The following is a 21,082-nucleotide window of genomic DNA, read 5'->3' as shown; positions in this document are numbered from 1 at the left end:
CTATCCCAAGCATAGCGGAGATTTGGGGGGAGGGGGGCCACACATTGCACACACAGGTTTGCACAGTGGTGGACCCCAGAGTTCACACACTCCGGCTGACTGGTGCTGGTGCACACGATGAGTTTGCGCACTCGGGCTGCCAGGATCCTCTCTTTGCACGGGGCACGCACTGGAGGGAGTTTAATTGCAAAACGGCCCCGCCCCACACCCGGACTGCTAACGCCCAGCCAGAGCGACCCTGAACTACAATCCCCAGCATGCAGCGAGGCAGGAAGGGGCGGAGCGCGGGGCGCCGCGGGCTGCTGATTGGCTGGGGCGGAGATTTGAACCGGCCCGGGCGCGGGGGAAGGGAGACGGCTTCGGTTGCTGTTACCCCAACCCCTCCCGGCTCGCTGTGAGTGGGGGCTCTGTGGGCAGGGACTCCAGAGGGGGGCGCTGGGAGGGGCCTTGGGGGTTGGCTGGGGGGGCTGGGAGAAGCCCTTGGGGAGAGAAGGAAGGAACAGGGAGCTGGCTGGAGGCTGGGGGAGGGGTATTAGGGGTAGGTAGGTAGGAGGGGGGCTGGAGGCTGGGGGAGGATGTGGGGGGGAGCTGAGTAGGAGGGGGGCTGGAGGCTGGGGGAGGATGTGGGGGGGGAGCTGAGTAGGAGGGGGGCTGGAGGCTGGGGGAGGATGTGGGGGGGGAGCTGAGTAGGAGGGGGGCTGGAGGCTGGGGGAGGATGTGGGGGGGGAGCTGAGTAGGAGGGGGGGCTGGAGGCTGGGGGAGGATGTGGGGGGGGAGCTGAGTAGGAGGGGGGCTGGAGGCTGGGGGAGGATGTGGGGGGGAGCTGAGTAGGAGGGGGGCTGGAGGCTGGGGGAGGATGTGGGGGGGGAGCTGAGTAGGAGGGGGGCTGGAGGCTGGGGGAGGATGTGGGGGGGGAGCTGAGTAGGAGGGGGGGCTGGAGGCTGGGGGAGGATGTGGGGGGGGAGCTGAGTAGGAGGGGGGCTGGAGGCTGGGGGAGGATGTGGGGGGGGAGCTGAGTAGGAGGGGGGCTGGAGGCTGGGGGAGGATGTGGGGGGGGGAGCTGAGTAGGAGGGGGGCTGGAGGCTGGGGGAGGATGTGGGGGGGGGAGCTGAGTAGGAGGGGGGCTGGAGGCTGGGGGAGGATGTGGGGGGGGAGCTGAGTAGGAGGGGGGCTGGAGGCTGGGGGAGGATGTGGGGGGGGAGCTGAGTAGGAGGGGGGCTGGAGGCTGGGGGAGGATGTGGGGGGGGGAGCTGAGTAGGAGGGGGGCTGGAGGCTGGGGGAGGATGTGGGGGGGGGAGCTGAGTAGGAGGGGGGCTGGAGGCTGGGGGAGGATGTGGGGGGGGAGCTGAGTAGGAGGGGGGCTGGAGGCTGGGGGAGGATGTGGGGGGGGAGCTGAGTAGGAGGGGGGCTGGAGGCTGGGGGAGGATGTGGGGGGGGAGCTGAGTAGGAGGGGGGCTGGAGGCTGGGGGAAGATGTGCGGGGGAGCTGAGTAGGAGGGGGGCTGGAGGCTGGGGGAGGATGTGGGGGGGGAGCTGAGTAGGAGGGGGGCTGGAGGCTGGGGGAGGATGTGGGGGGGGAGCTGAGTAGGAGGGGGGCTGGAGGCTGGGGGAGGATGTGGGGTGAGGAAGACCCCACTGGCAGCAGGGTGTATAGAGCAGACACTCCCCAGGGGGATGGCATGTCTGCTGCTGCTTGGGCAGGCTCTTGGCAGGCGATGCAGAGCTAGGCAGGATTTCACTCTGGCGGTTCTCAAAGTGGGCCGGGACCCCATTTTAATGGGGTGGCCAGGGCTGGCTTAGACTTGCTGCGGCCTGGGGCCAAAGCTGAAGCCTGAGGGCTTCAGCCCTGGGTGTCAGGACTCAGATTTCAGGCTCCCTGTCTGGGGCTGAAACCCTTTGGCTTTGGTGGTGAGGCCCAGGCTTTGCCATCTTCCCCCCCCCTGGGTGGCAGGGCTCAGGCAGGCTTAGGCTTTGGTCCCCCATCCTGGGGTTGTGTAGTAATTTTTGTTGTCAGAAGGGGGTTGCGGTGCAATGAAGTCTGAGAACCCCATAGCCAGGCTGTTGGTGAGTTAACAAGGGTCAGTCCCGAGGGCTAGTTGACAAGGATCTCCCGGGGCCCATTCGCAAGTGGGTCCCAGGGGAACTAGGGTGATAGTGGAGAGGCGGAAGCAGGATGGTACTTGGCAGAGTCAATGAAATGGCCTGTAGATGAGCATCGTCATTCAACACTGCAGAAGTTTTGATCTAGCTTACTGTGCACTGTGGTGTGGGAAGATGGGAGGGCAGTGAGGGATAAGAAGAGTACAGAGAACTGGTTTGGATGTGATGTTTTCACCCACATGAGGCCAGCACAGGAGACCTGGAGAGGTTCTCTGTGCAATGAGTCTTTACGCACACTTGCGTTTACAGAATTAATTGGCTCACAGAGTTCGAGGCCAGAAAGCATCACTAGATTCTTTAGTCTGACCTGTATAACAAAGGCCAGAGAATGCCATCCAATCACTCCTGTATCGTGGTTCATTCTTCCTTGCTACAGGCCAGAAGTAGGATGAAGCGCCTAAAAGGAACCGATTTTATGGCACGAACCAGCAATTGGGACGAGACGGGGGTGCTGCTGTTGGAATTGAAGGTGAGACTGCAGGAGAAGACCTCTGAAACCACTCCCACTGTGGGAGAAGTGGACGTCTAGCTGTTTTCTAGATCGGACCCTTAGCAAGAAGTATGGCCAGAAAAAAAGTTTGGCATTAACTACCAGAAACAGAGGAGGCTTTGTACATGGATCCACAGTTGAGGAAGTGGGCGTGTTCCATACTCCCTAGTTGTAGGAGTGCTTGGGGGTCACAGCAGGGGACTGGAGATCAGGACTCCGGGGTGCTATCCCCAGCTGTGCTGCTGACTCAGTGTAACTTCTCAATGGACGCTGCTTTCCTTCTGTGCCCCAGACTCTCCATCTGAAGAACCTGATCAATATTGTCCTGTGAGGGGGTTGGGAGGCCTAATATGAAAATGCTCTGAGATCCTCCGATAAAAGGTGTGTATCAGTTGCACTAATCATCTTGTTTCCTTTCAGGAAAGCCTTGCCTGTGCCCCAGAAGACCCAGCCAGTACAAGCAAGCTCTCCTGGCAGAGCACGGTGTGTGATAAAATCCTGCGGGCTTGCAACTACTGGCTGGGACTAGGCAGGAACTGCCTGGCACACTTTGAAAGCCTCTTGGACCTGGCTGAGCTGGCATGCCAGGGTTATATAGCAGCCGGGCCCCAGCGTGTTCCCCTTTACCTGGAGAAAATCCTCTACCACCTGCTGAGGAACATCGCCACCCAGGGAGCCTATGATGCCTGCTTAAGGTTTGCTGATCTGCTCTATGCCAACCTGGCAAGGTGCCGGTCCCCAGAGGTGCCTGCTGAAGACTTTGAGGCCATTGCCAAGAGCAGCTTTAGTGTGCTGTGGAAGGGTGCAGATGCACTTGCTAAATCAGACCAGGCACCAAAGGAAACCAGGGTGGTGCTTTCAGGCCGGCTGCAGGCCGTGCGCTTTCTGGTCTTTCTGGAGGAAGACTGCTCAGTCCAGCTGCCCCTGGAGCCCCCATTCTTTACCTCCCAAGTTGCTCGTCAAGCTGCAGCTGCTGCTGTGATGTTTGAGGCCCAAAGGACCCCCCTGAGCAAAGAAGATGCCTGCTTCTTCAGCGAGCAGCTTGCTCGCCACCTGATCGTAGCCATACTGGGTGGGAGGAGTGCAGCGGAGCCCTTGCCCCTGCAGCGGTCCCTATGCCTGTTCGAGCTCACCTTGGAGCGGTGCCGGCGTCTCTGCAAGAGCAGCTGCTTTGGGGAAGGCAAAGAAGCGATAGACGAAGCCCAGGGCTACCTGGAAGGAACTGGTGACATTGGGAAGGGCTTTGGTGCTGCTCTGGGTCTCCTTCGTGCCGGAGTCCGGCTAAACCAGGTGTTGGCACTGGGTGAGAGTCAGGCTGGGCTGCCCCTCTCCCAAGCTGCTGCAGCTCTGAGCTGTGCAGCTGGAGTCCCTGAGCCCCTGCCCAGAGTGCTGGGTGAAAGCTGCCAGCTCATTGTCTCTTCCCTAAATGGGTACATGAAGAAGAGCAAGCGGAGGCTGTTCAACCTGGAGGACATCCTTGGCCTTTCCGCCTTCATGGAGGGTTATTCCTGGCTTCTCCGTAGGCTGCTGGATAGCGTGAGTAAAGCTTGTGATTTAGGGGCTTCCCCTAGGTAGGGTGGGGCCTGAGACACAAAGGGTTGTGCCAGGGTTTCATCTGGGCTTTGTATGCAGCCTGGGAGTGCAGCAAAGGATCAGACCCATTGGCAGCTGGGATCTTTCGAGCTCCAGGGCTCTAAAGCCCAGTCTGGTATTAGGCTGGAGATTGCCTATGGCTGAGGTGCCACTTCCGCAGTTCACCCGCTTGGCACCGCAGAAAGGAAGCACGCTCTCTGGGTAACTCTACACTCAGGTAAGTCTGAGCTCAGGTAGACATACCTGCACTAGCTTTGATAGAACTAGCGCACTCAAAATAGCAGTGTCGCCACAGCCGAGCTGCCTCAGCAAAATCCCGTCTGAGACCCTAAGAAGTACATATGTGAGCGGCTAATGTCTGCTGCTGCCCATGCTGCAGCAACGGTGTTTTTAATGTGCTAGTTCGATCCAAGCTAGCGTGCGTTGGTCTCCCCAAGATGGAAATTACACCTCCAGTTGCAGTGTCGATGTCCCCTCTGTCTGGGAATCATGTAGCCTTCCAAAATCTAACCTGCTAGGGTGCACAGGTGTGTCTCCACCTGATAAAGGGGTTCTGCTGACAAATGCAAGCTTCCCTTCTCTGTGAGCTAGATGAGGACTAATAAGGATGCATCACAGGTGAGTGGGGTGGGCCTGCATCCACATGCTAGCCAGTTGCTGCTGCTGCTGTTTGATAGCTCATCTGTCTGCCAATTAATGACAGTGCAACCTTTTGTATTGTTTTGGGGCCTGATCCATGTGTGTTGAGCTGGTACGGATGCTCCTTGGGGATGCCAGTGTGCGTTCTCCATGCTGATCTGTGGACTGCCTTTTTGTTTTCCCTCTTCAGATTCCTCCTGACAACATGAAACAGCAACAAGCCGTGAAACAGCTATACTATCACAGCCTGCAGCTCTGCACCACAGTGGCATATGATGCCTTCCTGGGTTCCCAGGTACTGGCAGTGGAGGGAATCGGGTACACCACTAGGAGCTGGGAGTGGGCAAGGGAGATTTCCAAGAAGTGTGGGTGCAAAAAAACATTAAGCTTCTCATTGCTGGACTGGTCCCAATCTGAGGCCACTGAACTCCCATGTGGGGGCTGGTTCACTGAGGTCCTGGCTCAGCAGGGCTCTGAGTGCTGTAATGACAACACTCCCCCTCTCTGAGATTGCTCAGTCTCATCCAGCCTACCCCTGAACAGTACAATGGATGCCTTATGCAGCCTTTCTTGGTTGGAAGGCTTCTGATTAGACTGGGCTGAAGATGCCTTAGAGCATCACTGAATGGCCAACAGGTCAGCGGGAGATGTCCTGTAGGAGCCATGGTTCTTGCAGGTTGTTATGAGCATAAGGTACATTTATTACACCAGGGTTCCCTCTTGTCAGTTGTTTTCTGCTCCCACCCAAAGGAAGGCAGTGTGGTCATGTGGTTAGTGTTGGGAAATCTGGATTCCATTCCTGAATCTGCCCTTGACTTCCTGTAAACCCTCAGCCTTTGACTCTGGGCTGCACTATTAGAGAGGCCTAGTGGACTGGGACTCAGGAGACCTGGGTTCAATTCCTGACCATCACTGCTTTGCTGGGTGACCTTGGGCAAGTCACTCTGCCTCCCTGCACTTTAGTTTTCCCAGCTGCAAAATGGAGATATTTACCTTTTGTAAGGTGCTGTGAGATCTACAGGTGAGAAGTATTATGCAAGAGCTAGGTGGTGATGTTCCTCTTCTACGTGGCATGAAACTTTAACCAGTATTTTGAGAGAAGAGTAGCTGGTGTATCTCATCTGGAGGTCAGACTGCTTTGCAAAGTCAAGTCAATTATCACAGTCACCACTCTATAGTGCTAACCAGCAATAGCAACTCCAGGTGCAGTGGTGACCCTCTTAGTTCTGAGAATAGCTAGCAGATAAAGGCTGTGCAACAGTGGAAGAATGCTGCTTTGTGCTCTTAATCCCTGATTATTTCTTTCCCATGCAACTGCTCAAATGTTCCAGCACTCTTGCTGCATCTCCCTTGCTCCCCAAACCTCTGATTTTCCACAGGTGGCAGGGGCGGCTGGACTGGAGCAGCTGGTGGGCTCTTGCCAAAGGGTCATTACCTGGATGCTTGATGCACTAGAGGGGCTCTCCGAACAAGACCAGGTGGACTACCTTGATGTCACAGGTCAGTCTCTGAGCCTCTGAGCAGGGTCCTGCTCCGTCGTGGGTTACAAAACTTGCTGTCGTGGGGAGGGAATGGCCTTCCCAATGTTCACTGCTCTGTGCTGCTCTGCGAGAGGATCTGGTCCTTTACCCTGAATGCAGAACAAAACTCTGCATGAAAAAAGTTGGAACATTCAGTAACGCCTCACAAATATCCTAAGCCCCACTGGGCTGCCAGGGAGAGAAACTGACCACTTCCTCCACTGAGATCCCTCTGCCAGGTCTGACTGAGATTTTTCCCTTCTAGGCAGGGAAGCATTGCAATCACTCTGGGCTCCTCCCTATCCTGCAAAAGCTCTAACCTGTAGTAGCTGGAACAGGCATGGCTTGTGACCAGATGGCCCTGGTTCTTTGGATTACAAAATCCTTCCCAGAGTAACCCCGTGCTGGTGCTGGACTGGAGCTGACTACAGAATGTGGTATTGCAAAGTCTTGCCACTGGATGGTGCTAAGACTCCCATGTGAACCGGAACAAGAGCAGCATGATGGCTGCTGCTGCTCCTTTCTCTTGCCCCAAGCCTCTCCGAAGTTCTGCTTCTTGACTCCTGTTAGTCCTGGTAATCCCTGCTACCAGGAAGCAGCAGCTCCACTGCAGTGTCTTTCCTGATGGGACCCCAAAGAAAATGTTCTTCCTAGACCCCGTGAGCCATCCTCTTCCTCCCACCTCAGTATGCCTATCAACTGTTCTGTTCAAATCACCTGCCACTAGACCTTCCTCCCACCTCCCCCTCAGTCCCAGGAAGTGCTTGGCCTGCTTCTGCATCTGACTCTTCCCACTCTTCCTTAAATCTGCACTGCAGGGAAATGACTGAGCATCTTGTGGCCCAAAGAGCAGTGAAGGATCAGTGTGGGCTTGAGACTCACAAAGTCCACCCTGGAATGGAAGTGTGTGAGTGTGTTACTGGTATCCAGTATCCATTGGAGGAATTGATATCCATGCCTTGCACATAGCATAGGATTAGGGGGGTGTTCAAACCAGGGAATGCGGGGAGAGGGGCCCCAGAATGGTGATGTGGAGCTGTATAAAAGCCTTCAGCCTTTTTCGTCAAGAGGGGATGGTATCCTACCTTAACTGAGCTCCTGGGGCCTGATCCTGTCACTTGTGCAAATCTCCAGCAATTCAGCTGAAGTCTGTGGAGTGGCACCGGGGTAAGTGAGGAGATTTGGATAGACTAGTTTAGTAGTGACTGGTGTGTCTCCTCCTGTCAGTGTTTACACTTCCTCTGTAGACTGATGCTTTCTTCTGATGGGATGGCTGTCGGGAGTTTGCAACCATAGCTCTCTAACAGGAGGTGCCCAAGGCAAATCCTTCCTTTTTGAGACCAAATAGGGTGCCTCCATGACATACTCTCCTTGCTGGAGTATTGGGGACAGTGTCTGTAAGTGGCTACGTATGGCTGGCACTAGGCCAATGAGATCCTTGATGCTCTGCTGGAAAATCCAGATCTCTCCAGAAAAGTGGTTTGCTCAGTCTCCATGAGCTGTGGGAGCAATGGCAGACAGATTCTCTTGCAAGGGTATTGGTAACAAGGCTTGCAGAATGAGGGCGGTGGGCCCCTATCCTCCATAGGGGTGAGGACAGTGTGAGAGTAATGTAATCTCGTAGTGAGGCAGCCTTTAATATTCATGCTTTTGTTTGCTGTGGCAGCCTCGTGTGCATTCAAGCTGGCCTATGGCTTCTACAGCCAGAAGCTGTATGTGGAGGCCAGCTCGGTGACTGAGGTGTTCTGTTGCAAGCTGGGGATGGCAGAATCCTGTAAATATCCAGAGATGTCCACAGAAAGAGTGAGTAGCTGTCTAAGATTCCAGGTAGCTCACTGCAGGCTTGGGGGTCTGGTGTAAGGGGGAGCCATGAGCTTGAGTACCTGGGTTATAGGAACCAGACTACCATGAAGGCAGCATGCTGCGGCCCTGAGTGTCAGGAGATGTAAGGCACTTCCTTTCTGTCCTCTCGTGATGTGGAGTCCTGACTGGCTCTCCACCAGGATGGGGGCTGCAATGTGGGGCTTGGGCCTCTAGGGAACGGGGAAGCTTTTGTCGATGGTGCCTCCTTGCAGGGATTAGGTGGAAGTGAATCTTGTCCATCCTATTCCAAAATGCTCCTTCAAGTCATGCTCTCTGTCTCTCTGCAGTTGCACAAATGCTTTAAGCTGCAGGTGGAAAGCTACAGGAAGCTGTGTTGGTTTGAGAAGGGCCTTGAGTCTGTGGCACTCTGGCTGGCGGCACTGCAAAGCAAAATCACGGAGCAGATGGCAGAGCCAGTCTTGCTCTGGGTCAGAGTCAAAATGGACGCAACAAAAAATGGAGATGAAGACTTGAGGCTAAAGTAAGGAGGGGGCTGAAATCAGGGGTGGGAGCATTTCTTTTGGCCTGTCATTTCATGGATCCTGGGACTGGGAGCCAGGATTCCTGGGGTCTATCCTGGTTCAGCCAGTGACCTTGTGGCCAGACTGCGCTCTGCCTCAGTTTCCCCATCTGTAAAATGGAAGTATATTTCTTCCAGTAGCCCAAGACAGATCTGTTGTCACACACACAATCTAGTCACTATCCTAGCAGAGCCACAGCTGTGTAAGCAATGATTAGGGCCCTACCAAATTCATGGTCCGTTTTGGTCAATTTCACAGTCATAGAATTTTAAAAATCGCAAATTTCATGATTTCAGCTACTTAAATCTGAAATTTCACGGTGTTGTAATACTAGGGGTCCTGACCCCAAAAATGAGTTGTGGGGGGTCACAAGGTTATTGGGGGGTTGCAATACTGCTACCCTGCCTTCTGCGCTGCTGCTGGTGGCGGCTCTGCCTTCGGAGCTGGGCAGCTGGAGAGCGGCAGCTGCTGGCCGGGAGCCCAGCTCTGACGGCAGAGTTGTCGCCAGCAGCAGCGCAGAAGGAAGGGTGGCGTGGTACAGGATTGCCACCCTCACTTCTGCACCACTGTTGGTGGTGCTGCCTTCAGAGCTGGGTGCCTGGCCAGCATCTGCCACACTCTGGCCGCCCAGCTCTGAAGGCAGCGCAGAAGTAAGGGTGGCAATACCATGACCCCCTCCCTAAAATAAACTTGTGACCTCCCCTCTCCCCCCACAACTCTCATTTGGGTCAGCCCCCCCATATGAGAAACACTGGTCTCTCCAAAGAAATCTGTATAGTGTAGGGTAAAAGCACACAAAAGACCAGATTTCAGTCTGTGACACATTTTTCATGGCTGTGAATTTGGTAGGCCCTAATAATGATCAAAGCTATTGACATACCTAAAGACTAACCTGACACTTGCCAGAAGAAATGCTACCTTGGCTAGAAAGCTGGGTCTGTGCTGTAGTGCACAGCTATGGGTGGGGCTATCAGGAGCCCTAGCAGCCATCTTGAGTGGCCCACCTCCAAGCACTGCTCCTGTCTGACCTGCATGTTTGCTGCAGGACTCTGAAGGATGGCTTGGAGGGGCATGGCCTGGATGTAGGGACCCTGGTGTCTGTGCTCTCTGAAGAACTGAAAGCCTACAAGGCTACACGGGCCGACACGGGGCAGGAGCGCTTCAATGTGATCTGTGACCTGCTGGAGATCTGCTCGGAGGAGAGCGGCCGAGAGCATGAGCGGGCGGTGAACCTGGTGGAGCTGGCCCAGGTGCTGTGTTATCATGACTACACGGAGCAGACCGCCTGGTGAGTGGAGGGTGGGGCGGGCCTCATCACCCTCTTATCTGCCTGTCCCTCTGCTTCCTGCAGCAGTTCTGATTGGCTACCCTTCCACAGGAGGCAGCCACGTGGGGAAAGCAGCCAGTTGTGGGGGGTTCCCCAGCAGTACTGAAAACATGGGGCCACTTAGTGACCCAGCTTCTGTCTTGCAAATGTTGTTTCCAGGTCTGCAGCCCCTTGCAATCTGGCACCCTGTAAACACTGGAGATTGCTCCAGGCATGTGCAGAGCAGGAGATGTCTCCATTACACTAATGATCCCTATAGCAGAGCTACTGAATAAAAAGGGCCATGTCTTTTCTATTGTGCCTACCATCTGGGAGGTTCATGTTCCACCTACCCTATAGGAGCATTCCATGGAGTTCCTCTAGAAGACTAAAGCTAAGGCTCCAGGACAGTTGGGTTGCCCCTGGTGTGAACTATCATGGGGTTTGACCTCACATGACTCCTCTTCCCTGGTTTGAATCTTATGGTGCCGGACAATAGTCCTGGGGACTAAAGGCCTCTCTGTACAGTACATGCCTTATGGAGACACGAGTGGTGAGACAAGGGACTGGAATATGGGAGACCTGGGTTCTGTACCAAGCTCTGTCACTTAATTGCTGACCTGTGCCCATTTCTCTTCTCTAAAATGGGGATAATATTTTCCCACCTTCTGTGAAGTTCTGTGAGATCCTTGAGGGTGAGATGCTGTTAGTCTGTCTTATAACCGGTCTCCTCTCCTGTAGCTCCTCCCTGGACTCAGTACAGGAGGCCCTGCGACTGTTGGACTCTGTACCTGTTAGTGCTGAGAACCAGGAGCAGCTCCTGGATGACAAAGCACAGGCCTTGCTCTGGCTCTACATCTGCACCCTCGAATCCAAAATGCAGGAGGTAGGTAGCCGCAGCAGCGGTGTGATGCAGCGCTGGTGATTCTGATCAAACCTCACTGCCACGTGGGAGGTCTATGCTCCGGAGCCACCTCGGCATTGTACTGGGGTGAGGACAGTGTTTTGGGTGTCAAGGGTAGGTGAGAGGCTTTGGCACCACAGACATGGTGCTGTCTTTGGGGAGTTGTGCCTGGGGGCAGCCCCAGTATCAATGGGGCCAATGAAAAGCTCTCCAACTGCCTGATGGCCACAATGAGAAGTGGTGGGTGCCATGTGTGCCAGCTATGCCTGGTTTAAACTGGATATACCAGGTGTCTTTCTAGTAGAACGTCAATGGTCCACCTGTAGAGACTGGCTGCAAAGCACCAGCACCTGCAGCAGTGAAATGGCTGAGCAGGAAGGACACGGAAGTGCCCATGCTGCTCCCATGCAGTTGTCTGGGATGCTGTCCTTGAGAGCCTTCCCCATGCCTGGCCCATCAGACTGGCTGCCTTCCCCCCAAGGGGTGAAAAGCCAGTGGTGATGGAGCTGAGACAAACTCTCACCCCCTGATACTTGATGGGAGATCTAGCTCTTCTCCCATCAGATGTCCCATTAACAATGTGCTGTAACTGCCTTGGCTTCTCTCAACCTGCTGCAGAGCATTGAGAGGGACCAGAGAGCCGGAGACCAGGGGCATAAGAACCTGGAGGATTTTGAACCCAATGACCTCAACTATGAAGACAAGCTCCAAGATGACAAGTTCCTGTACAACAGCATCTCCTTCAACCTGGTGGCAGATTCTGGTGAGGATCCTCTCTGAGGTGGTACAGTTAAATGCCTACAGTATCTTGGAGCAATGCCTATCTCTTCCGGTCTGGGTTAAATCGATCCATTGGGCCCAGGAAAGAAAATCCCTGAGGTGGGGGTGAGGCACACAGTCTCCCATTCAGTCTTCCAGGGTGCAAGGGGGTGGGGGATGCTCCCATTGGGAGCAAAGGGAATGTATCCCACAATTCTGCCACTGCAGTGGGTGTGGAATTAGTGGTCTCTCCATTGTTTAGTTTGAGCACATTGGGCCTGTCTAGATACTGTCACCTGCAAACCTACAACACCCCTGCTTGCGTGTGGTGGGGGTTGTTGAATCATTCCCTCTGCCTTCTCTCAAGAACTGTTTAGTCACTGCTGCTATAGAGGTGGGTTTTATCCATGTCTGATCCTCTGGCCCTGGAGGAAGAGGGATCAGACCCCTGGTGGCTGAGTGACAGCTACATGCCTTGGTTTTTAGCACAGGCCAAGTGCCTGGATGATGCCCTTGCCTTGTGGAAGAAGCTCCTGGCCAAGAAGGGAGTCCCGGTAGTGCGCAGTGCTGAGCAGACTGTGGTCTCCCTGCACATCTTGGCAGCACTCTACAGAATGATGGCAAAGGTATTTGGAGCCTTGGGCTCTGATGGGCTGGGGAGGTGGCTTCATCATAGCCTTGTGGCATTGAGGGCTATTCAACATGAACGTTGAAGTGCATGAGGGCTTCAGACTAGTACTAACCCTAGGTCATCTCTATAGCTACTCACACTATAAAGTTATTTGTGTCTGACCCAGTGGCTAAAAGTGAGCCAGCGTGTTGTCTTATGTGACCCTTCATGTTTTAATCAAGTGCCTGTGCTGCTCTAGCCAAGGGGAAACTGAGGCAGAGAACAGTCTGGCCACAAGGTGAGTGGCTGAACCAGGACAGACCCCAGGAATCCTGGCTCCTAATCCCATGCTCCATGAAATGACAGGCCAAAAGAAATGCTCCCACCCCTGATTTCAGCCCCCTCCGTACTTTAGTCTCAAGTCTTCATCTCCATTTTTTTGTTGTGTCCATTTTGACTCTGACCCAGAGCAAGACTGGCTCTGCCATCTACTCTGATCTTGCTATGCAGCGCGGCCAGCCAGAGTGCCACAGACTCAAGGCCCTTGTGGGCACTGCAGCCCCAGCACTTGGAGCTCCCTGACATGATCTGTGATCAGCTTCTGTTGATCCTCCTTCCTCCCTAGATTAGGACCATAGCCTGACCTACAGCAGTGCTCCCTATTGGGCCATGTAGTTGGGTATCCCTATCTCAACAGTAGCCTGTTCCATGTTTCTGAGGAAGGTGTCACACCATTATGGAAATCTCTTCAGTACTTGGCCATGGAGGTTTCATTCCTGACCTTTAGCCATTGGCGGTTGGCTTATGCCCTGAAGCATGAGGATTTATATCCTTACACTTTTATCTACTGTAACAGAGGCGTAGGGATGGGGGTGGGAGGTGTTCATATAAACATTCAGCTCTTGAAGCCAATTAAAATCTTGTCTTTGGTACCTTGCGGCAGGGAGTTTGCAGGCTAATTATACAATGTCAGTTTCCTGTGTTGCCTTTTCTAATCTCATTGTGAGGGTCAATAGGAGCCTTCTGGTTGTGACCGTCTCTAACAATCCCTGTTTGTATCTCGCTCTCCGTGTCTCCTTTTTAAACAATCCTAATCTCTTCCACTGTGGCTTCCTGTGGTCCCTTCTTTATTTGGGTACTCGCACGGCCCTCATTGCTGTAGGAGTGTTTGTCTCCTCTCCTCTCTCCCTGCAGCTTGCCGCTCTGAAGGGTCATGTAACTCTTAAATGGCTGCAATACCTCATCCTGAAGTGGATGAAGTGATGGCTTTAAAGTATGTGCAGCTTGTCTAGGATGAGCCTCCAAAGAGATGGGGTGTATTTGTTTTCCTTGTCCCACAGCCGCTGCAATCCATGGAAAGCTATCTCCTGATCAGAACCCTCTCCAGTGTCCTTGGTGACTGGCTTGGGACAGCCAACGCCTTGTGTCAAGTGACTAAACTACTGTTCCTGCTGGAGAGCCCCAGTGAAGCCAAGGTAAGTATCAGGGTTAGGTTGGTGGTAAAAAGGTGACTTATAGGAGTGGTTCCCAAGGTGGGGTCTGTCTGGGCTTATGTGGGGGTCAGTCCTTTGAGCCAGAGCAGCATTCTAGCACTTTTGCTGCATGGAGGATGGCATTTTGTTCTCAATGGCCTCCTTCACACCACGCATGAGAGATCATGCTGGCGGGGTTTGTTCCAGGACTATTGGAAATGAATGGGGTTTGGGACAATTAGGCAGACTCCAGAAAGGTTCTTGGTGGAAAGAAACTTGGGAGCCACTGACCCACAGGCCGATGGTGCCATGCTCTGCTAGGGTGGGGACACTTGGCCTAACTTCCATGCTCTGAACTGTCAAGCCTGGAGTGTCGTACACTTGATAGGTCTGACTTTCAGCTTTTCTGTGTAGTGTTGCTGCCTTTTAGGATTGTGATGGGGAGTTGAAGAAAAGCTAGCTGCCCAGTACGTGGAAGTTCAGTGGAAGAAGTGGTTTCTAATGTGATCCTAATCTTCCAGCTTTTGTGGTGCTTTGTGCCTCTTACGATTCTTAACATGACCATGGTTGAGCTGAATTCAGCTATCGCTCTGTGGCAATCCCTGGACTGGGCATGCTTCATTTGGCTTATCTCCTTTCAGATCTTCCTGGAAGAAGCAGAGTCCTGCTTGCAAAAGGCTGACTGCAGCAGTGACTCCTATCTAGTGCTGAAGCAAACGTGCCTTATACTCCATAGCCAACTGTGCTGTGCAAACCATAAGGTAACCAACCCTTTGAAATGTGGCTCCTGTTACTTTCCAGTCCCTTTGATTAATGATTTCTGCAGAGCTGAAGCTTGATAATGTGACCTTTAAATATGGATCTGCTAGAGCTAGTTGGAAAATGGAGCTTTCCCCTGCCCACAGAAAATTCAGCTTTTTTTTTTTTTTTTTTTTTGGCTGTAACAGTTTGATTCTGAAATACAGCTGCTATGCCTCGTGGGACATGTAGTTTCGGTACCTTGAGCTCCCATTGTCCTGTAGACTGGACTCCCTGCCTGGACTCCTCTCCCATGATGTACGATTACGATGCATCCTCCTCCCCACCCCACCCCCTGCATTCCTCCTGTGCATGGTAGTCACGTGGCCCTGGAGCATCATAGGAGATGGAGTCTGGTCAATAGAAGAAAGTGGAAGCATGAGATGCCTCGGTGACATTTCAGAATTAACATATTTCAGTTTTCAGGCAGAAAATTTCTTTGACAAAAAAACAGAACTCCCCGTGGAATGCAGATACTCTTTTTTATGAAAAGCTCAATTTAGTTGAAACCCTTACATGTTTAATAGAAAACTTTTGATTTGCCCAATAGCCACCTTGTTTAGGAATCAAAGCCCACCCTGGCACCACTGGAAAGGAATCTTTGAAGATCTGATGCCAGAATGGAAACCTTTCTGTTCAGCTGTGAGAGGACTTAGAGTAATGAGTCCTCTGCAAGCCAGGCTGTTCGCTTACATGCTCCTGAGGGAAGGTGCCAGGTGGAGATGCCTGGAGAGGGCAAATCCAGAAAAGGGTGAGCAGAGGCAGTGTAAATGCCTTGCACACTGCCCCCTGCCAGTCTGAGGTTTTTCCACAGTGTTCCTGACTAGCAGGATCTTAAACCCATTCTGCTGTGTCTCAGTCAACAGATCTTGCATGGAGGAAATCCCCTCCTCAAAAGGGGTGAAAGAAGTGGCTGTTTCAACGAAACTGTTGTTCTTGAAACTTCTCCCTTTATATTTCTAGTCCTCCACTCCAGCCTGTTCCATGGATTACAGCTACTAGAATCAAGCTGTAAGGCTGAATTGATAGGTCTTGGTTCATATGAAGACCTGTTTTCCAGGTCACTGTACCCTCAGTCCTAATCTCTATCACATACAGGTTGAAGAAGGCCTCACTCTGTTGCTAGAGGTCCTCCAACACCCAGCCCTGCAGAAGATCTCAAAGGTTTGGTACCTGCTCCGAGCCCATGTCCTCCAGTTGATGGCAGTTTATCTCAGTCTTTCTTCAACCAGCCTTTTGCCTGAGCTCAGGCAAAAGCTCTGGGCTCAAGGTGAGCATGGGGACATGGCAAAACCCTGACTGCAGTCCAGAGTGTCTCAGCAGCATGGGAGATATTCTGATGGCAGTGGGCTTGTGGGCATATACTGGGTGGCATATGCTACCTTGGCAGACTGGGGTGGCTTGAGTTCACAGATACCTAGATTTGGCTTTCTCCTGGCCTGCCAGTGATGACCACCTGGCCCACAACATTAGTGACATGCTAAACTTGGGTACCTTCTACCTTTCTTGCCACAAATGTGGCAAATGCTTTTCTCCATCCCTCCTGTGTGGGCAGAAGCAAAGCAGCCTCCCGATCTGGGGCTGTCCTCCAGAGCTTTGAGAGCATGGACGCTAACGTACCAGTGGTGGATCTAGTCCTGTGTCCATCTGCAATGGCAACCAATGCCAAATCTATTCGAGGTATAGAACTCCCATAGCATACTTCATTGTATAAGGCTAGACGGGGAGAGGGATTGTTTCCTGACCCAGGCTGGGGATCAGCACGTGTCCTGGAATAGGAGGGCGCTGGTCCAAGTAACTTCTATCCAAGTGTCATTGCAGATGCTCCTCTTCCTAAAAATGGCCCTCACTTGGCTGAGGGTTGCCTGCTTTGATCTCCCCATCTTGTGACACCGCCCTTCCAATTGAGATGGGCGGAGAGTGAATGCTGGAATCTGCATGCTTTATAAGTTCAGCTGGCGTTTCTGCAGATAGCTGGTGTCATGCCAAGCACGCTGCTATTAATGACGCTGGGGGAATTTAACTACTGCCTGCATGGGTAGGCAGATGGTACTAATGTTCATACGCTCCCTTGTACAGGATGGAAGACCCCTGAGACTGCTCTTGCTGATGCTCACAAACTCTTCCGCAGCATCCTCCTTCTCCTGATGGGCGGTGACTTGCTGTCCTCTCCTAAAACTGTGACAGAAACGCAGTTTGTGGATCATGGTAAGCTGTGTATGTGCATGGACAGTATCGCTAACAGCCCTGACTAAGAGGACTTGGCTGTCTTAACTGGATCTTGCGTCTGTGCATAGAAGGAAATGGAGAACAAGCCTCTTTTCAAGTTGTACTCTTCAAAGTCTGTGCAGGGATTAGCTGCTGTGTGGAAAACTTCAGGTTGATCTGGTTTTGCGTGGATGGAAATGCATCTTATTTTAATCTAACTTCATCCTTGATGTCAGCAGGCCTACTCTCTCCTTCTAGAAGTAGGAGAGTCTTAAGCTTCCATATACCCCAGTCTAGCTTCCATGATCAAGTGCCCACAGAGAGCACTGAAGGGACCAACTAAAGGGGCAGGGGGCAAAATACCAGTGAACGCTGAGTTGAGGGAATTCTAGCTGTTCTGCTAGTGATGCAGAGCCTGCTATCATGATATCTGGCTGGCTGCCTGCTGATCCAGGCCCTTCAGTATCAACTAGGATGACTTTACATTGGAGCATAAGCTCTTGTGTGACCTACGCTGACCAGCCTCTCCAGCAAAAAGCTGGATGATGTTTACGGTCTGGAGTAGTGCAGTGTCTTGTAGACCTTAATTACCAAGTGGCTTCCCCTTCGCTCTGTAGGTACAGTGCAAAAGAGGATCCCTATTCACCTGTTCCCTTCTTATGCAGGGGAAAATCTCCTGCAGAAATGGCAGGTGCTGGCTGACATGCTGGTCTGCTCTGAGAAGCTCATTGCCCTCTTCAGCCAAGTGGAGATGGTGTGTGAAGCCAAAGCCTTCTGCTTGGAAGCCCTCAAACTTGCCATGAAGCTGCAGGCCATTCGGTGGTAAGGGACTCACTGGGAAAGATTCCTTCACAGGGCACAGCACGTCCATCTCAATGTGAAGCAACTCCGTCAGTGTTGTGTCTCAATCCCTGTGAAGGAACTCCATGTTTCTGGGAGCTGTTCAGCTCTGCTTTCAGGCCAGCCCTAGGGGACAACTTCCTCATCACAGATGGGGAGGCCAGATATTGGGTCTTGTCCAAGCTGCCGCCAGTGCAGGAAGCAGCCTTAGTGGTGAGGCTTGCTGATCGTTCCCTGGTGCATCTCAAACGAGCAGCTGCTCACAGGAATTCTCTAGGGCATGTTGCCCAAGTTTTAATCTTCACAAACTAAACTCTCCTGTAGCTTGATGTCTTTAGCCTTCATTAATGGTTCTGAGGTGGAAGAGAAAAAATTGGTGTTCATGGACTGCTAATCAAGCTGCCATCTTACCTCATTGGATCCAGGTTGTTGATAGGTTTCTCTTCCTAGGTGTGCTGGGTTTCTGGTCTTGAAGGCCAAGCTGGAGCTGCAGCGAAGTGAGCTGGAGCTGTGTCACTCAGACCTCCAACAAGCCCTGTTCCTGCTAGAATCTGGCACTGGTGAGTTTTTTTTACTTCAGATTTAAAGGAGAGAAGCGGGATGGGGAAGAGGACTTTATGCCCTCTCAAAGGGAAATGTGACCAGCTTGTCCCGTGGCATTGTCCATTGGTGGCAGTGGCCGTACAGCTCACGCTTCAGAGGCAGATGGTGAGGGGTAGAGAAGGCTCTATAGACATCAAGGTGGTGCTTTTCCTGCTCTGCAGGGTGTCTCTTACAATAGTTTTAATGATACAACTGAGGACACCGAGATCCGTGAACCAGAGTGGTTGGAGGTGGGGGAGGTCTTGAGACTTGGCAATCATAATTCCAAACCAAATCAAGTTCAGCTCGCTGAGAGCGACTCCCACTGGCCAGTAAAGGAGTGTCTAGTAGCTGCTTCCTGGAAAGAGAGAGGCAATGTTAATATAGGAATAAAACTAGATTTTTGGGGGGGTCCCATGGTTACAAGTCTGGCTCTACACCCCAAGATCGGTGTTGTCTTGAGGCTGCCTAGAGCAGAGTGGTGGTGGTGGGAAGCATTCTGTCCTGTTGAGGGGAAAAGGCCTCCTACAAAGGACAGTAATAGATTGTCTTGAGTCTACTGTGTGTTAAGTATATCACAGCACAGGTTGACTGCAAGTGGCAACACTCAAATAACTAACCCCACTCCCTCTCCTCCACCTCCAGACTTTGAAACGAAAGAGAAGCAGAAAAGCGAAGTGAAGATCAAACCCAAGAAGGGCAGGTCCAAGGGCAGCAAGCGCCAAGGCCTCAGTGCTGAGCCTGCCGGGGAAGAGGATGGCTTCCTGAAGGGCCCGTCGCTAGAGTTTGTGGATACAGTGAGCAGGCAGGAGAAGGAGAGTGTCCTGACCACCTCCCCAGTGCTGAAACCCAAGAAAAAGAGGTGTTTGAACTTCCTGAGCCACTCCGCCCTGTGCTCCTGCTCCCTCTGCTCTGATGTGACCCTCTCAGCCGTCTGCCTCCACTGGGTGGTCTCCTATGCCCAGTGGGAGCTGGCATCAGGGAACAGAGCAGAAGGGTTAGGTCTCCTTCAGGCTAGTCTGGAGCGCTGTATGGTCATGACCTCACGCTTCTCCACCATGGTGCGGGAGGCATCTTGCCTTTGTGCTGGGAAGGCTGCTATTTGGGACCGATCCATGCTTGGGCTGCTGGACAATCTGGTCGCCAACATCTATGCCACTGTGGCTGCTCAAAGCCTGGGTAGCCACCAGCTGGAGAAGAGATTATGGGAGCTCCTGGAGGCCGGCCTGACATTCCTGTCTTCCAGAGTGCCCTGCCTGCCAGGTCTGGAGTACCACAAAGCCAGCCTGCTGCTCACCAAAGCTGTGGCTACCATCTACAGCCTGGCCTCCAAGCATAATGGCTGCATGGCCCACATCTTCTCCAGCGCCTGGGCCTGGAAACCCTTAACTCCCTCCTCTGAGACCAAAGGATCAGCAGTGACCAAGACAATCAAGAGAGAGGAGAATCTGCCCCTGAAGAGTAGAAGCAAGAAGATTCCAGTGGCAGCATCTGGCCCAAAACCCAAAGCCAAGAGAGGCCAGGGAATCAAACCTTTGCCTTTGATAGACTCCAGTGATGTCTTTGCCCTGGGTGACTCAGACGGAGAGGTGCCCCCAATTGTTATTAGACCTGTGATGGATCCCTGCACCCCAGTGCAGAAATCCTTGCCTCCTACCAAGGGTCGTTCGCACACTAAGCCAACCCCTGGCCCCAAGGCTCCGTTCATGGTGTTCAACGAGTCCTCCCCTCCAGGGGCAAAGTCCCAGCTGCTGAAGGCTCCCAAAGCTTCCAAGAGAGTCCGATCTCGCCTGAAGGTAAGTGGGTGGGCGGAGAGCTCATTGATGGACAGTATCTTTGGGGCAGAAGGTATATTTGGGGGTGGGGGGGATATGTGTCCAGGAATGACGCTGTGCCTGGGCAACTTCCAGAGCACCGCCTGTTGGTCAGACGTGAACAGCTTGTGCTTATTTGGGATAGGGAGATGGTCTACTGGGTGGTGCCCACTCCATCTGTCTCCCCGCCTCTAATCAGCGCAGATTGCTCTCTCTAGGGCATTGTCCTGGCTAGTTCTGCCATGTCCCTGGCGATGGGGCTTGTTCTCCTTCCCTGGGGAAGACCAGGCTGCGGCCTGACACAGCTTACTGTTGCAAAATTCTTCAGTAATCCAACCTAATTTAGGTCTCCCTTTGCTCTATCACACCCCCCTGCTGCTAGCTACACGAGTTAAATACAAGCAGCTGGCCATCTCTGCTCTAGGAACCTGATCCCTTCATGAGGACTCTGGTCTTACCACGTCTTTGCAGGGACTGAAAGGGTTAATAGTGCCCCAAAGCTGAAATTGTCCCAAGGCCAGGTGGAGACTCATCTAGATTTGCAGGCTAACCCTTCCATTGCTAGTTCTCTGGTGCGTAAGACGCCCCTGAAACTCCTGTTGGCTCACAAGATGCACAGAGCCTTTCACTTTTAGGTTAGCTGGCCCAATTCCATAAGGACTGGAAACCACTAGCATCTAAGAGCCAGGCTTGTGAGCAGAGTTGGGCAACAAAAGCCAGTTCCAATGGGGATGTCAGTCCTCTTAGACCTCTCAGCCAAGAATATCATGAACTGCATACACGAATTGTCCTCTCGCTCCTACTCCCCTTGCCCAAGGCCAAGAGCTTGGGCTAGAGTGGAGGAGAAGTTGAAGTTGGTGCTGCTGGAGTTGGAGAGAAACTCAGGCCTTCAGATTCCAGGGCTACTGATCCCATGATTTAAAAAATGGCTGTTTCCTGTAGTCCCATCCTGGTGCCAAGAAGGGCTTGATAAATCTCTCTCCACATGCATTCTGAGCACTGCC

General features: G+C 52.9%; 1 protein-coding gene across 2 annotated transcripts in view; it reads left to right on the top strand.

Annotated features, from left to right (window-relative positions):
- Nucleotides 1-297: 297 nt before the first annotated feature.
- ESPL1 (extra spindle pole bodies like 1, separase) overlaps nt 298-21,082 on the top strand; it is a 28,433-nt gene continuing 7,648 nt past the window's right edge. Inside the window, exons 1-18 of one of the 2 annotated variants that reach the window (XM_084609894.1) lie at nt 298-394; nt 2,536-2,628; nt 3,070-4,185; nt 5,072-5,176; nt 6,261-6,381; nt 8,068-8,204; nt 8,552-8,745; nt 9,831-10,073; nt 10,833-10,977; nt 11,614-11,758; nt 12,241-12,380; nt 13,705-13,839; nt 14,478-14,597; nt 15,733-15,904; nt 16,714-16,842; nt 17,508-17,664; nt 18,133-18,242; nt 18,910-20,060. In XM_084609894.1, coding sequence (XP_084466020.1) covers nt 2,548-2,628; nt 3,070-4,185; nt 5,072-5,176; nt 6,261-6,381; nt 8,068-8,204; nt 8,552-8,745; nt 9,831-10,073; nt 10,833-10,977; nt 11,614-11,758; nt 12,241-12,380; nt 13,705-13,839; nt 14,478-14,597; nt 15,733-15,904; nt 16,714-16,842; nt 17,508-17,664; nt 18,133-18,242; nt 18,910-20,060 — 4,401 coding nt within the window. In that variant the 5' untranslated portion in view covers nt 298-394; nt 2,536-2,547. Of the gene's footprint in view, nt 395-1,637; nt 2,064-2,535; nt 2,629-3,069; nt 4,186-5,071; nt 5,177-6,260; nt 6,382-8,067; nt 8,205-8,551; nt 8,746-9,830; nt 10,074-10,832; nt 10,978-11,613; nt 11,759-12,240; nt 12,381-13,704; nt 13,840-14,477; nt 14,598-15,732; nt 15,905-16,713; nt 16,843-17,507; nt 17,665-18,132; nt 18,243-18,909; nt 20,061-21,082 lie in introns of those variants that run through there. The other variant, XM_084609893.1, reaches the window with a different exon arrangement.

This window comes from Lepidochelys olivacea, assembly GCF_965140295.1.
Source record: "Lepidochelys olivacea isolate rLepOli2 genome assembly, chromosome: 20".
NCBI lineage: Eukaryota > Metazoa > Chordata > Testudines > Cheloniidae > Lepidochelys > Lepidochelys olivacea.
This window is presented reverse-complemented; position numbering and strand designations above follow the sequence as displayed.